The 14917-nt window shown below is 40.5% G+C and overlaps 1 protein-coding gene across 1 annotated transcript; it reads right to left on the minus strand.

The window, feature by feature from the left end:
• Positions 1–1303: 1303 nt before the first annotated feature.
• mchr2a (melanin concentrating hormone receptor 2a) lies at positions 1304–11822 on the minus strand. Its single transcript, XM_072668771.1, has 5 exons — positions 11529–11822; positions 6923–7132; positions 5454–5648; positions 5126–5245; positions 1304–4652 (listed from the first exon to the last, which is right to left on the minus strand). The coding sequence occupies exons 1-5, from the start codon at positions 11726–11728 to the stop codon at positions 4340–4342; spliced, it is 1038 nt and encodes a 345-aa protein (XP_072524872.1). The 5' UTR covers positions 11729–11822; the 3' UTR covers positions 1304–4339.
• Between the last annotated feature and the right edge of the window lie 3095 nt (positions 11823–14917).

Below are 14917 nucleotides of genomic sequence, written 5' to 3' on the forward strand. Positions count from 1 at the left end.
TTTCTGTTCATTGTAATGGTCTATCTATTTTGTTTGTCAATAAGTGTGGTTTGTGGTTTTATTATTATTTATAAAATTTCTGTATGGCCCCTTTAAATGTATTTTTTTATGATGTCACAAAAATCAATACATTTACATATACACTAGCTGTCCATTCAGCCTGCATCAGTCTAGCTCTGCCCACTCACTATGAACTTACAGGGAGGGTTTCTGGTCAAACTGCTACTAGGATGAGGCTCAATACAGGGAAACCCATCAGAACTGATTTACAGAGCTCAATTACATATATCAGTCTTAAAGGCACAGTCTGTGTAATTAAATAATAACAATGAGAGGCTGGAAAACAGTCATGTAAAAATGATCCATGACTATTTTTTGGTTCACAAACCCACACCCACGTTGTACACTAAAGGGAAGTAAAATCCATGAAAAGTGAGGGGTGTGGGCACCTTCTGACATAGAGGAAAGTCAAAGTGCAGGTTTAAACCAGGAGGGAAATCTGTCCCCGTAGTGCTGGGGGGGGGGGGGGGGGGTGTAGCCTTTGAGCCAGAACTAAAAAGGTCACAGGGGTCGCAGGGGTTTAAGTCATAAACAAGGTCAAGCAAGGTCAGGTCACCGACGGGCGTCTCTCGGCCACTCTGATTCAGAGCAGCTGTTTACAGTCAGGCGCGATTAAAGGATATTTGTTCCACCATGAATTCGTTCTTTACTGTCTCTTGTTTAATATCGAACAGCAGAGTCAATAAAACAGCAGCTGATATTCATAAAACACTGGTATTGACCAGTTACTGGAGTACCGTACTGCTTCGAGCAACCAGAGAGAGAGAGAGAGAGAGAGAGAGAGAGAGAGAGAGAGAGAGAGAGAGAGAGAGAGAGAGAGAGAGAGAGCGACCCAGTCAAGGCCTGAGGGCAGCCGGTCAGACACTGTCTCGATCTGCGAGTGTCTGGTTTGGTTATTGATCTGGTTTTCAGGACTGGTCTGCAGTTTACTGTCCATCTGACCATCAGAATGGTGGTCCCACAGCCCCTGGGACAGTAACACAGTGCAGTTAGCCCCCACCCAGCAGGCCTAAAGGCCTCCACACACACTTTTCCAAATAAAGCAGCAATGCTGTAGGAGAACACCTTTCAGGACTCTACTCAACACTAAGGAGAAGTGCAGACCATCTGGGCGGGGGGGTCTGAGGAGCGGATTGAGAACCACTGCTTTGGAGAACCTTTAAACGTTTGAAGAACCTGCACACTATTTCTGATGTTTTATTTACACGTGCAGCCAAACCAAGAATCATTAAGAGGCCTTTATTTGTTAAGAGTGCAGCAGGCTGGCAGTGCGGTAACTAGCCTGTGCTCACAGATGTACAGCTTAAACAGACGCAGCCACGTACAGTTTACAGTGTAATTAGGCCTTCTGTTGTCTACAAACATGGATTGAGGGAAAAAGCAGAGCTAAACACAGTAGAACATTCATAAAAAAAGCAACAATGAGAAAAGTGAAAAATTTAAAGTTTTACAAAATACAGACGTACGTAATGCGGGCGCAGTCTCCCAAACAAATCCTAAGCAAATACAGTAACTTTGCACATCTGCAATTATTCAAGGTCTCTCACAGGAAGGAATGCTTGAACTGTAGATCCCAATGTAGTCATCAGTAGGCAGACCATCATTCAGCTTGAAATAGGTCCAGTCCGTCCAGTCCAACTGACTGGACAGGGCAGGACATTCACAGCAGTTACATTAGTTTAGTGTTGAATTTTACATTTTGGAACAGTGCTGCCCATATCGGTCTGAGATTCCTACATCATAAAACTATTAAGATGTAAACAAAGTCATTCAGGCTGGGTTTGGTGTAAAACACTCCGTGTTGAAGAAATGTATCTAAAAAATAACAAAAAAATAATAATAATAATAAAATTGAAAATTTATTTAGCCATTAATATGAACTCTCCCTATCACTAGCAATGCCCCAAAACTAGGAGGGAGAAGGCTAGCACATGTATCCTCCTACACATGGTAGGTATCCAACGCATTCAGAGGAATGCGTGACTCCCCAGATACAGCAGCTAACAGACGCATGTGCTGACCAACATCACCCTAGGAGTGATGTGAGGAGGAGGTGCCATTAACCCACCACTGAGAAAGCAAAGCCAACTGTGCTCTGTCTGACTCCGGCTGCTGATAACAAGCAGCATGACCCAAGATTTAAACTAGCCATCCTCAGATCACAGTGGCAGCGCATTAGTCCGCTGGACCACTCGGAGCGCATTACCATAGTTTTGAGAAGATTTTGGGTTATCATTAAAATGGTCAAAGGATACATGCAGCCTGTTGTGCTGCAAACACAATAGTCCCCAAAAGGTTACAAGATTACAATCATCAAAACTCCATATAAAACTCAGAAGGCATGTGTAGGTTCACTGGTGGCTTAATACATAAATAATAATAATACATAAAATGTCTTTTTGTGTTGTAGTCATGGCAAACGACACCTGGTTCCATTCGCCACCACCGTAAAGAAGTCTACAATTTCCTCTACAATAAATCTCAATGTCACACCAAACCCCACTCTGAATGTGTTCATCTTAAGCACTGAATTATATAGATAATATATATAGGTTTTTATCTCCTTTAAATGCTTGGAATGGCAAAAACTAACAGGAAAAGCGATGCCTATGTTTGAATTTAATTTAAAAAAATAATAGTCACCATATACCAACACCAAACCCTCTCAACTGACCTGCAACAAACAAAAAGCTGTAGTAACACTTACATCTCTTAAACAGCAGAGGACGCCAAGAAACCATGATACACAGACCCTGTTCGCCTATATACACATCTGGTCTTGCCAGAGACCCTGAACTCCTAAGCAAATACAGTAACTCTCTCACTGGGAAGGATTTTTAAATATATTTTTTTCAACAGGAAAAAAAAGAAAAATTGGTGGAATTTCCTTTTAAATGCTTGGAATTGGTGCTGAGAACAACTATAAACAGTGAAACTGATGCCTATGTTTGAATGTATTAAAAAAGAAATCTCATAATGAATTCAGCTGAATACCAACACCAATACCTTCTTAAGGGACCTGCTACAAAATCTATCTACAAAAGTCTACATCTGAAAGGCCATTTGCTGTAGAAACATCCCTAAAACAGCAGAGGGAGCCAACAAACCATAATCCACAGACCCTGTTCGCCTATTTACACATGGGCCATTTTTAGGGTCAATTCTGGTCTTGCCAGAGTTTCTAAATCTAATCCCTCACAGCTTTTAGAAAAGTAAAGAAAAAAACTATCAAATGTACTCAGATTTAACACCCTTGACCCAAGTGTAGTTGATCCAAAAATATTACTTTAAAGCGATCTTTAAAATAAATCGTTTCCCAGAACGATTCAGGATCTTCGTAAACGTTTACCGTATAGCTTCTATACGAGATGACCGTTAGCATTTTGTGCTAGCTGGTGCAATACCCTGTATAGCAACAGCGTGTTTTTCCTAGAGCTGAAGCTATTTTTCCGATATTTATTTAGCTACCTGCTTTGTGTCCACAAGCTTTTCACTCTTTAATTGTGCTTCTACATTTACATTTACCCTCCATTTAAACAGAACATCATAGAGGGTGGTTCCCACAGACTGAGGTGTGCCTGAAAGGGTCAACCTGAATGCCAGTACGCTCATTATGGTTTATTCCCTGTTCTCCTTTCAATTCTACAAATGACTAAGGGTGTCTGACCTTTTCACTCAGTGTGTGACAAACAGCTTAAGGAGTAATAGGGAGCCAAAATGCCTCGTATGTTGTCAGTAATAACCAGGGAAGTGTGAGGTGCTACCTCTAAAGTAGGTCAAATAGCCCAATGCCAAGCGTGGGCTAGAGAGGTATAAAGCCCCCAGCCTTACTGGGCTGTGGAGCAGTGGAGCTGCGTTTTCTGAGGTGATGCAGCTCCATCCAATACATTTGAGATGAGCTGGAACGTAGACCTAATCATCCAACATCAGCACTTGATTTAACTGACGCTCTCACTCTCAGGGCAGACTGCATTCAAATCCTCTGTACAGCAGTGTTCCATCATCCAGTGTAAAGCTTTTCCCAGAAGAGCAGAGGCTGTTATTCCAGCAAAGGGGTACAAACTCCCGGCTAATAGTTCATGTTCATGTTTTAGACATGTATGAATAATACACACCTCCATATCGCCCCCTACACTTCCTGTGGCGTATTGCAGTCTGTCAGAACCATGTAGATCATATAAACATTACAGAGCATTATAAATTCTAAGTAAAGTCATCATGATAATCAATGATGAACTGATTAAATGGACCAGTAGCTGCAGCCCTCCAGGTGTTTGTTTCAGAAGCTGGCCCGTGGCTCGGCCTTCTTCTCTCCGCTGCAGGGCACGCTGGGCGCATCACGGCAGACCAGGCGGTGGCGGAAGTGTCCGCTTAGGGAGATGTAGATGAAGGGGTTGATGCTGCTGGAGGCGTAACTCAGGCACACACTCAGGTAGTAGCAGGTGTGGTAGGCCAGCGAGGGTCGCAGGACCTGCAGGTTCACCAGCTGAAGGACGTTATATGGTGCCACACTGACCACGAACACGGCCACCAGCACTAAAACCATCTTAGTGAGACGGACCACACGCTGACGTGGCACGCTGGTGCTGTACCTGAAAAACACCAGGATATGAATAGACTAGACGTCAGTCACACACAATCTGCTGTCTGTGAAAATGACTGTTTACATCAAATAGCTTGACAAACTGAGAGAGAAGCAGAACATCCTGAATAAGCATCTAATAAAACAAATTAAAAAAGACATTTACAGTAAAATTAATATCTAAAATGTAGCTCTAATAACATTAATATCCAGAATGAAGTTTTAATAACATTAACATCTATAATTAAGCTTTAATATCAATAATATCTAGTATTGATTTCTAAAGAAAAAAACACCAATAATGAAGTTCTAACATTAATATTCAGAATGAAGCTCTAATAACAATAATACTCAGAATAAGGCTCTAATAAGTTCTGCACCTGCAAAAAGGCATCAGAAACACACAGTTCCATACCTGCACCTGTAGCGACAGTAACACACCTGTAGCGACAGTAACACACCTTACAGGTGTAACATGCTTACCTGCGAGCCTGTTTGTTTTTACGGTACATTCTCCAGCTGTAGCAGAGGATGAGAATGTAGCAGGTAAGGATGAGGGGTAAAGGGAGGAAGAAGGACGTCATGGTCTGGTAGAGTGTGTACCTGCGCTCACGCACACACACACACACACACACACACACACACACACACACACACACACACACACACACACATATAACACAGACCAAAGTAGAGGGTTCTAATAATGTTCACCAAGTGTCAGTCAGATTGTGGAGCTGAAGTCAGGCTTTTTAACATTATAAATTTAAACAATGAGATGCAGTTGAGAAGAATAAATTCAGGTCCATACCACAGCACCTCTCTGGGGGACACCAGGTTGAGCGAGCAGCTCTCCAGCCCATCCCTGAAGCGGATCACCTTCGAGTGAAGCCAGGCTGGAAGCACCATGATGAAGGACATCACCCACACAAAGAGATTAACACGGATCGTCCTTGACCTCGTCCGGAGGCTCGTCAGACGGAAAGGATGAACCAGGGCCAGATACCTTCAGCAGCATTAAAGCCATAGTTCAGTTTCACAAATCAAATTTCTAGTTTCGCCCCTTTTACCCTAAAAGTCGTCAGTCAGTCAGTCAGTCAGTTAGTCAGTCAGTCAGGACATGTTTGGTGTCTTAAAGTTTGCTTTTCTAAGAGCCCAAGGTCACCGTACCCAATGTGGAGCGTGAGCTAGAAGCCCTAATAAATTGGAGCTGCATTCTCTGAAGTGATGGAGCTCCATCTAATACCTTTTTGGATGAGCTGAAGTGGCAAAACTAATCATCCAACATCACAGCCTGACCTCATGGATGCTCTCGCTCTTCTGGGCTGAATGCAGTCAAATCCTCCTCACAGTGATATTCTAACGTCTAGTGTAAAGCTTCCCAGAGTGTTCCTTTTCTGATGTTTGGCCGGGCTATTGTGTCTCAGAAGTTGTTGGTTGAAGGTAGGAGATAATTCCTTCCTAATTAAACAATAAGCCCTGGATTGACAATTCCCAGATGCAGAGTATGTTGTGCAGAAATTATGCAAGTGACCCCATTTCCACCATTTGTGCCGAGGCATTTCTCCTCTGACAGGAAGTTCCTGTGTTGCTGGGTGCATTCAGTGTTGGTCCTGCCATGAGACGCGCTCATCTGAAAGGTCAGCAGACACGACACAGAGCTACGATAAAAAGAGATACCAAAATAAATAAATAAATAACTACATAAATAAGCAGGGCTTCATTAGAGACTGAGGACAAAGAAAAAAGGGCAGAATTCATTCTGCCTGAGAATGACTCCAGGAACCTTTATCTCCAATGGGTTGAGCAGCTACCTGGAGACGTGCAGGCCAAAGGCCAAAATGTTCCTCAGCTTGAAAACATCCCGGCTTTCATCTTATCTTGGCATGGAATGATTTCACTGTATTGTATCACAGGTGTTTTTCAAATTAGCCAATGAAGTCCCTCCCTTTCTCTCTCTCTCTCTCCCAGCATGGAGATAAACACCCTTACATAAACACTGTTGCCTAACTCCACACCATAACACAATCCAAAAGTAATTGGACATCTGCTCCTCCAGTGTTTCTTCTGAAATCAAGGGCATTAGCCAGGAGCCCCCCCCCCTTCCTTTGCGGCAGTAACAGCTTCTTCTGTTCTTGAAAAGCTTTACACAAAACATTGGAACATTGCTGTGAGAAGCATTTGATTGCATTCAGCCCTCCCCCACAAGAGTGAGAGCATCAGTGAGGTCAGGTATGTCTGATGTTGGGGGATGCTACTTTGAACAAGCTACTGACCCACCTATCCAGACTCATGGCGGTCATTACCGCAGCACACGCCACCTGGTTGCAGTTGTCCATGGAGGTGATGATGGCGCAGAGAGAGCTGCCGAACACCCAGTGTCCTCCACGTGCCCACTGGTGAATAAGGAAGGGCATCACAGTCACATGGACTAGGTCAGCTACTGCCAGATTACCCATGTACACATCGGGCACCGTCTTCTTACTGGACCTGAAAACACAAACCATACATTGTCACGTCCACTCAAAAACCTTGTCACTCATCATCTCCAAAATGAAAGCTTTAAATGTAAAGGAGAAAACACCTTCTTGACTTATCAAGGAAGTCATTTTGGAGCATTTCCATTGGTCCATCCAAAAATTCTACACAAACAACGACACAGCGTTTTTGTCTGACACATACAATACACACTATAGGTCCAAATTTTTGTGGACTTCCACTGTGTGTGCAAATGCACGCACACACAGCTAGACTAGTCCTTATAGAGACAAACTGCAAACAGAACTCTCTGGAGCAGATAAACATGAACCTATTGGCACCATGCCAAGGAATAACTCCCCCCCCCCCCAGCATTTAGCTGTGGGGTGGTGATCATCTAAAATCCTGAACCATCCAGTGAGATGTTTGATAACGTTCGTCATCTGAGGGTTTTACTGAGGGATGCCATAGAAGAACCATTTGGATTTCATAAAAGAATGGGTTCCTAGTGTAACATCTCTAGGGTTTCTTCATCTACCAGTTCTTTATGGAACCAATTGCAGTTCTTCTTCAGGATTACTTTGTACCACCTTTCAAAGGAAGTAATTTTGTCTTCCATAAATATTTTCCATAATAGGTTCCATTAAAAATATGCAAACAGACTTGAGTTTGAAGACCCATTAAATTGCTGAAGAACCTGTACCCTAGGGTTTCTACTAGAGAAGTTTCTTCATCAACTAATTTAAATGTGGTTCTTCATTTATTACAGTGTAAATGTACAAAGTGTGTCATAAGACTGACAATTCTAATGACCAATGGAAGACTGATTTATTTTTGACACTTTAATGTGCTCCTTCCTCTGTTGATCTTAAAGGATAAAAACGATGTCAGTTTATGTATGACCTGTTTGACCTTAGAGAGGCAGTTTGAGGAGCCATCACTAAGTGTGTCCATCAGGGTCTATCTAAACTGCATCCGCTCCTTCGAGGGTTGGAATCATCTGCAGGGAAACGCAGCGAAACCATCAGAGCACTGACCAAAATAACTTCTGATTATAGATTTACCCACATTTTCCAGAAACGGATGAAACTCAGTCACAGAGTAAAGGTTCTAACAGTGATTCAGTCAGATATAATTTTGCTCAATTAGATCCGCTGTGTTTTTCCTGTGCTGGGAACTATTCTGCACCTGTCTCTGTGAAGGAGAAATTACCATCCTTACAAACAGAGAGCACTCACAGCTACATCTGTCTGAGGAGAAGTCATGTTGAACAGTGTTTGGCAGTGATAGAATAAAGGGAAGGAGAAAGAGTGAGACAGTAACAGGTTGTACTGGAGCAGTGGAAACACTATGAGGAATTCCTTGAAAGTGGTATTAATATCTCCGCACTCGTAAAAAGTAGCGGGAATACATAAGATGCTTGTGACTCATAAACTTCATTAATCTGTCAAACCTGTAGGCCTCACAAATATGAAGGGTGATGATGACTGACTTTATGTTTATTTGGGTTTATTCTAATGTTATATAGAGTTTTACAGATAGACACTCTCACTGACCACTGACTTAATGTCTATTTGGGTTGATTCTAATGCTATATAGAATTTTACAGATAGACACTCTCACTAACCACTGACTTTATGTTTATTTGGGTTTGTTCTGATTTTATACAGAGTTTTACAGGTAGACACTCTCACTGACTTTATGTTTATTTGGGTTGATTCTTAGGGATGCACCGATACCACTTCTTCCTTTCTGATACAGATACCAGATTTCCAAGTATCTGGCGATACAGAGTAAAAAGTAAAACTCAAATAACTCAATAACTCAAATAAATCCTAAATAAGATATAATACGTTAGAAAGAACATCATTTACTGGCTGTGTAACTGCACATTTGAAAAGTTTCAGAGCTATGAACAAATTAAAACTGCCACACATGCAAGTAACACATGCAAGCAGGGAAGCATAATCTTGATAAGCTTTACCAAACAGCTTTTTAATTGGTGTTTAAAATTCAGATTTCAGAGCAGTGAAATAAATGCCAGTTTAGAAACAAAAAGTGCTTATGCAGAAATTTCACATTCAAGTCTGTACAAAGCTACTAGACTTCAGTGTGAGGCCTTTAAACAAACGTGCTATTGCTAAAAGTTTTATTAAATGTCTGTTTAATGGTTATGACTGGCTTTTCTGATCAGACAGATCAGTATTCACTGTGTGGATGAAGTCAACAGTTTGTTCTGTTTCAATTAAGGAATGCCCTTGCTCCCAGACCTTCTGTGCAGTTGCGCTGATCTTTCACATGAGCAGCCACCTGCTCGACCAGGGAGCAAGAGTGCCAAAATATTTACAGATGGGTTTCCCCTGAGTCCAGTGCTGCTGGCAATCAGAATAACTAACGAATGATGGTAGAGAATAACCACAGGTTACAGTGTTATTAATTTCTCACAGATTAACCCCATCAGATTGTGGCCATACTCACACATATCCATCTGAATAGCACATTCATATCCATAAATACCCCACCCAAACCATACCCATACATACCCAGCCCTATCTATACCCATCCATGTATATACATACCCAACCCCATCCATATCATCCATATCTATACATACCCAGCCCAATCCATACCCATGCATATCTGTACATACCCATTCACACCATCCATATCTATCCATACCCACATCTACCCCAAATTAAACTGCTCATACCAATCCATGCTCATCATACCCGTCCATTCCCATACTCATCCACATCAATTCATACCACTCACACCCATCCCTCTTCATACATAATCATCCACAGATAAGTAGATAGTGATGTTCAGATGCTGAGCCCCTGCAGATTCAGATAATGTCATGTTCTGGCCCTTTGTATTTTCTACATGTCTGATATACAGTTGGAGACTCCCCCATGTGGTGTAACCAGTTCCACTGACAGGTCCAATCTGGATTTTGCACTCAGGTGAGGTGCTGTCATTCCTCAGGCTCCCGACACTCTGCGGCATGTGTTCATTAGGAGGTTACCTTGAATGAATCTGTGCTGAATTTTAACTACATCAGAAGCCCATTTGCACTGCAATGTGTTAGCGGTTCTGACACTTTCTTTCTAACCCAGTAAATCTTCTACACAGATGCCAAACTGTACATTCACAACTCCGGTCTGGGTAATTATAGACCTGATTACATTATATCTTAAGGGTTAATTATTATTATCAGTAGGATGTTCCAAAGAGGTTTCTTTTTTCATGCTAATTTATTTAAACACCAACCAGTCCATTTCCATCCACACCTACACCCATCTGTACCCATACATATACAGACCCATCTAAACTCAGTCATTCATACCCATTCAGCCTATATCCATTCATATACATTCCCATCCATACTCATTGCCATACCCATCCTCAGCTATACATATCCATACCTCTGCAGACCAATCAATAACCATACTCATACCTTTCCATACACATACCCATGCATACATATCAATATTTATACCCATATATAACCACCCATACCAATCCATATCCATACCTGTACATATCCATACTAATCAATACCCAGGACATTCAAACCCATCCATAACCATACACATCCATTCTTATACCTATACATATCTATACCCATTCATACCTACACATACCCATCCATACCCACAACCCTATATACCCATACCCTTACATACCTATCCATTCTCATATCCATCCATACCTATACTCACCCATACTCATATCCATACCCAAACCAATAACGCCAAACATAAGCCTATACATGCCCATAACCAACCATACCTATAACTATTGATTGATATATATACTTGCCCATCATGCCCATCTATACAATACACACACATCTATAACAATTAATTCCATCCATACCCATCTATACCAATTCTTTTCCATGCCCATCCACACATATACCTCTACCCATCAATACCTAAACCCATCTATAACAATCCATACCCATCTATGTTTCGTAGCCCTATTTAAGGCTCTATTTGTTTGTTGTTTCCATCCTATGAGCAACCAAAGACAGTGGAAGCAAAATCAGAGAGAGGAGAAGCAAAGTGTACCAATGAGCAGAACTGCAGAGTAAGAGCCCTTGTACAGCTGAGGAGCATGCACTCAGTCTGCTCTGCAGACGGTAATGACTCTGCCTGCAAACAGGTGAACATGGGAGCTTTACTAATATATTAGAGTCATATTTTATTGATTGTGGTTCAATGATGCCTGTCAGCAGCCTCAGCCTGCCCATACTGCATAAACAGTCCGGAGACCGACTCAATCTAATTAACAGTCTATAATCAAAGGTCCTCCCTGCATTGCTTTTGCTTAATGCTCATCCACACCACTTTAAACCTGACCACTGACCCTTTAGTTAGTGTGCAGTTCACAGCTTTAACCCTACCTTAAAATAGTAACCAGCACGAGGATGTTGCCCACGAGCCCAGTGGAGCAGAGAAATCCAATGAAAACAGGCAGGATTTTGGTCTCGGTCAGGTGCACGAGGCTGTTGTAGTCTTCATCTGTCGCGCCCCCTGTCCCGTTCGCTCCAGAGCCGCTCTGTAATTTGAGGGTCTCGTTTCCCGCGCTGCTGTCCAGCTCCATGGCCGCGCTGAGGTGGTTCTGTGTGGCACGGTCACTCCACCTGGCGCGCGGTGCCGAGGCCACCTTCTGAGCGTAGACAGGGCAAAGACACACGTGCCCCCATGCTTCTGGAGCAGCGAGCGCAGCGCTCTGCGTACGAGACTTCCCACACCTGTATACGAGCAAGCCACGCCCCCCTGTTTTAAGATTGGTGAAAGCTGCTTTCTAATAAATAAGCTCTGAAGAGGTTCTTTAGTAAAGCCAGTCATTCTGCAGAGAACCAGGACATCTGAAGGAACCTTTAGAATGCTTATGTGGTTCTATATAGAACCAAAGCTCAGAACCCCCTTTCAGAACTGCTCACCAGTTAATATTTTGAGGTCACTTATTAATATATTAAGGTCACAAATTATATACTGAGGTCAAATATGAATATATTGATATCACAAATTAATATATTATGTTACAAGTCCTCATTTTATATATTGAGGCCACAAATTAATATATTTAGGTTACAAGATATTGTGTTGAGGCCACAAATGAATATATTGACATCTGTTATTAAAATATTGATATCATAAGATTATATACTGAGACCACAAATGAATATTTTGAAATTATGAGATAATATATTATGAATTATGAATAAATGAATATATTGAGACAACAATAAATATATTTGCATCAGTTATTAATATGTTAAAGTCAATAATAATTAGTATATTAATATATACACAATTATATATATATATATATATATATATATATATATATATATATATATATACACATTCATATGTTGAGGCCACTAATTAATATGTTGACATTAATATAAGACACGCAAATAAATACATTATCTTATATTAAGTTCACAGTCTAATATATTGAGGCTATAAGGTAATATTAAACCCTTATATTTTAAGATTACAAGATACTATACTGAGACCATTTGATAATGTTGAGGTAAAAAATTATTATATTATCTTCCTTTAATTTCACAATTAAACATATTAAGGCCCCAAATAAATATTTTATCCATTGGCCACAAGAAGATAAAGTGAGATGATAAGTGAATATATTAAGCTCCATACCATATATAGTCCACAATTTAATATTTTGAGGCCACAAGGTAATATTTTAAGTGCCTATTAATAATAATAGTATAGACTTTCATGTACATGTGTCCTCTGGGGTCCCTTTCAACATTAGAGCCATATAGAACTATAAAAGCTTTTCTACAAGAATTCCATGGAAGTTCATTCGGTACAGGGAGTAAATATGTTCTGCTATTTTGATCAAGAAAATCCTTATGAAGAGATCACAGATCTCCACAGACTGACTAGCTAAATAAAGGTATAATAAAACACAAAAAAGAAAGCACATACAGTACATTCTCCACATTCCTCTAGCGTTCAACACACAATCTCAGCCAGAAGCTCACAGTTATGTCAATTCAGAAGGTCACCAGTGATCTGAGCTATGCTCTCTAGGCTGTGGAATAATGTACCTTTGTGGAAGGTATGCAGAATGTCATAATGTAATGGTTCAGGAATAAGTAAATGGCTCATGTTAAAGAAATTCCTTTGAAAAACTGCAGTGGGGAAGCGTTGTCAAGACTATGTTCAGTTTCAAATCATGCTAAGGAGCAAATATATGAACTCCAGCAGTGAATGAAACATTTGGAACACTCATTTTGCAGCTTAATATATATATATATTTACTGCTGATTTGGTGTGTTTTGAAACTTTTGCAGTGTTTAATACACCAGACCCATCCATACCCATGCATATCATCCATACCCATGCTCATACCAATCCATGCTCATCATACCCATCCATTCCCGTACTCATCCACACCAATTCATACCACTCACACCCATCCCTCCTCATACATAATCATCCACAGATAAGTAGATGGTGATGTTCAGACGCTGAGCCCCTGCAGATTCAGATAATGTCTTGCTGCATGAGCGACTCACGGTTTACCCTCAGTTTTTGCCTCAGACGTGTCAGCAGTGTTTTTTCCTTGTTATTCTGCTGCACATGTTTTTCTTCAGTGTACATCGACATAGCTCAATGCAAAAGCCCTGTAGGTCTTTAGATGTTACCCTGGGGTCTTTGTGACTTCCTGCAATATTATTCACTGTGCCAAAAACTATAAATAAAAAATAATACAATACAAATAAACAATGCATTGTGCTTGTCCTGTGTGCGTGCAAGTTTGTTAGCAGTGCTCTCCTGGAAAAAGGCCAGCATTCCCAGTTCCCATCCATCTACACCTACTTCATCTTCTCAGTTTTTCATTACAGAAAGTCTGGTGAGCTGGTGGAACTCAACATGTTGGTGTGGTTGGAGTGGCACAACACATCTACCCATTGATGAGCTTCCACACCATGTGAAAGTCCAGTGTTCGATTCCTGGGTTTGAGTGACTATGCTGCACTACCCCCTTTTAAAGTTATTGGGCAAGACTTCTAACACTACATAGTTCCACCTCTGTAATACGAATAACCTTGTAAGCTGTTTAGGATTTGAGGGTTGGCTAAACTTTTTTGCTTTAGTGAGTACACGTGTTGTGTTGTTTATTCTAATGTTATATATAGTTTTACAGGTAGACACACTCACTGACCACTGACTTTATGTTTATTTGGGTTTATTCTAATGTTATATAGAGTTTTACAGGTAGACACTCTCACTGACCACTGACTTTATGTTTATTTGGGTTTATTCTAATCTTATATAGAGTTTTACAGGTAGACACTCTCACTAACCACTGACTTTATGTTTATTTGGGTTTATTATAATGTTATATAGAGGTTTACAGGTAGACACTCTCACTAACAACCAACTTTATGTTTATTTGGTTTGATCCTAATGTTATATATATTTTTACAGGTAGACACTCTCAGTAGCCACCAACTTAATGTGTATATTGGTTTACAGGTACTGGTCATAAAATTAGAATATCATGAAAAAGTTGATTTATTTCAGTAATTCCATTCAAAAAGTGAAACTTGTATATTATATTTATTCATTACACACAGACTGATATATTTAAAGTGTTTATTTCTTTTAATTTTGATGGTTATAACTGACAACTAATGAAACCTTAAATTCAGTATCTCAGAAAATTAGAATATTACTTAAGATCAATACAAAAAAAAGGATTTTTAGAAATGTTGGCCAAGTATGAACATGAAAAGTATGAGCAT

Source organism: Salminus brasiliensis, chromosome 23, assembly GCF_030463535.1.
Source record: "Salminus brasiliensis chromosome 23, fSalBra1.hap2, whole genome shotgun sequence".
Classification (NCBI taxonomy): Eukaryota; Metazoa; Chordata; class Actinopteri; order Characiformes; family Bryconidae; genus Salminus; species Salminus brasiliensis.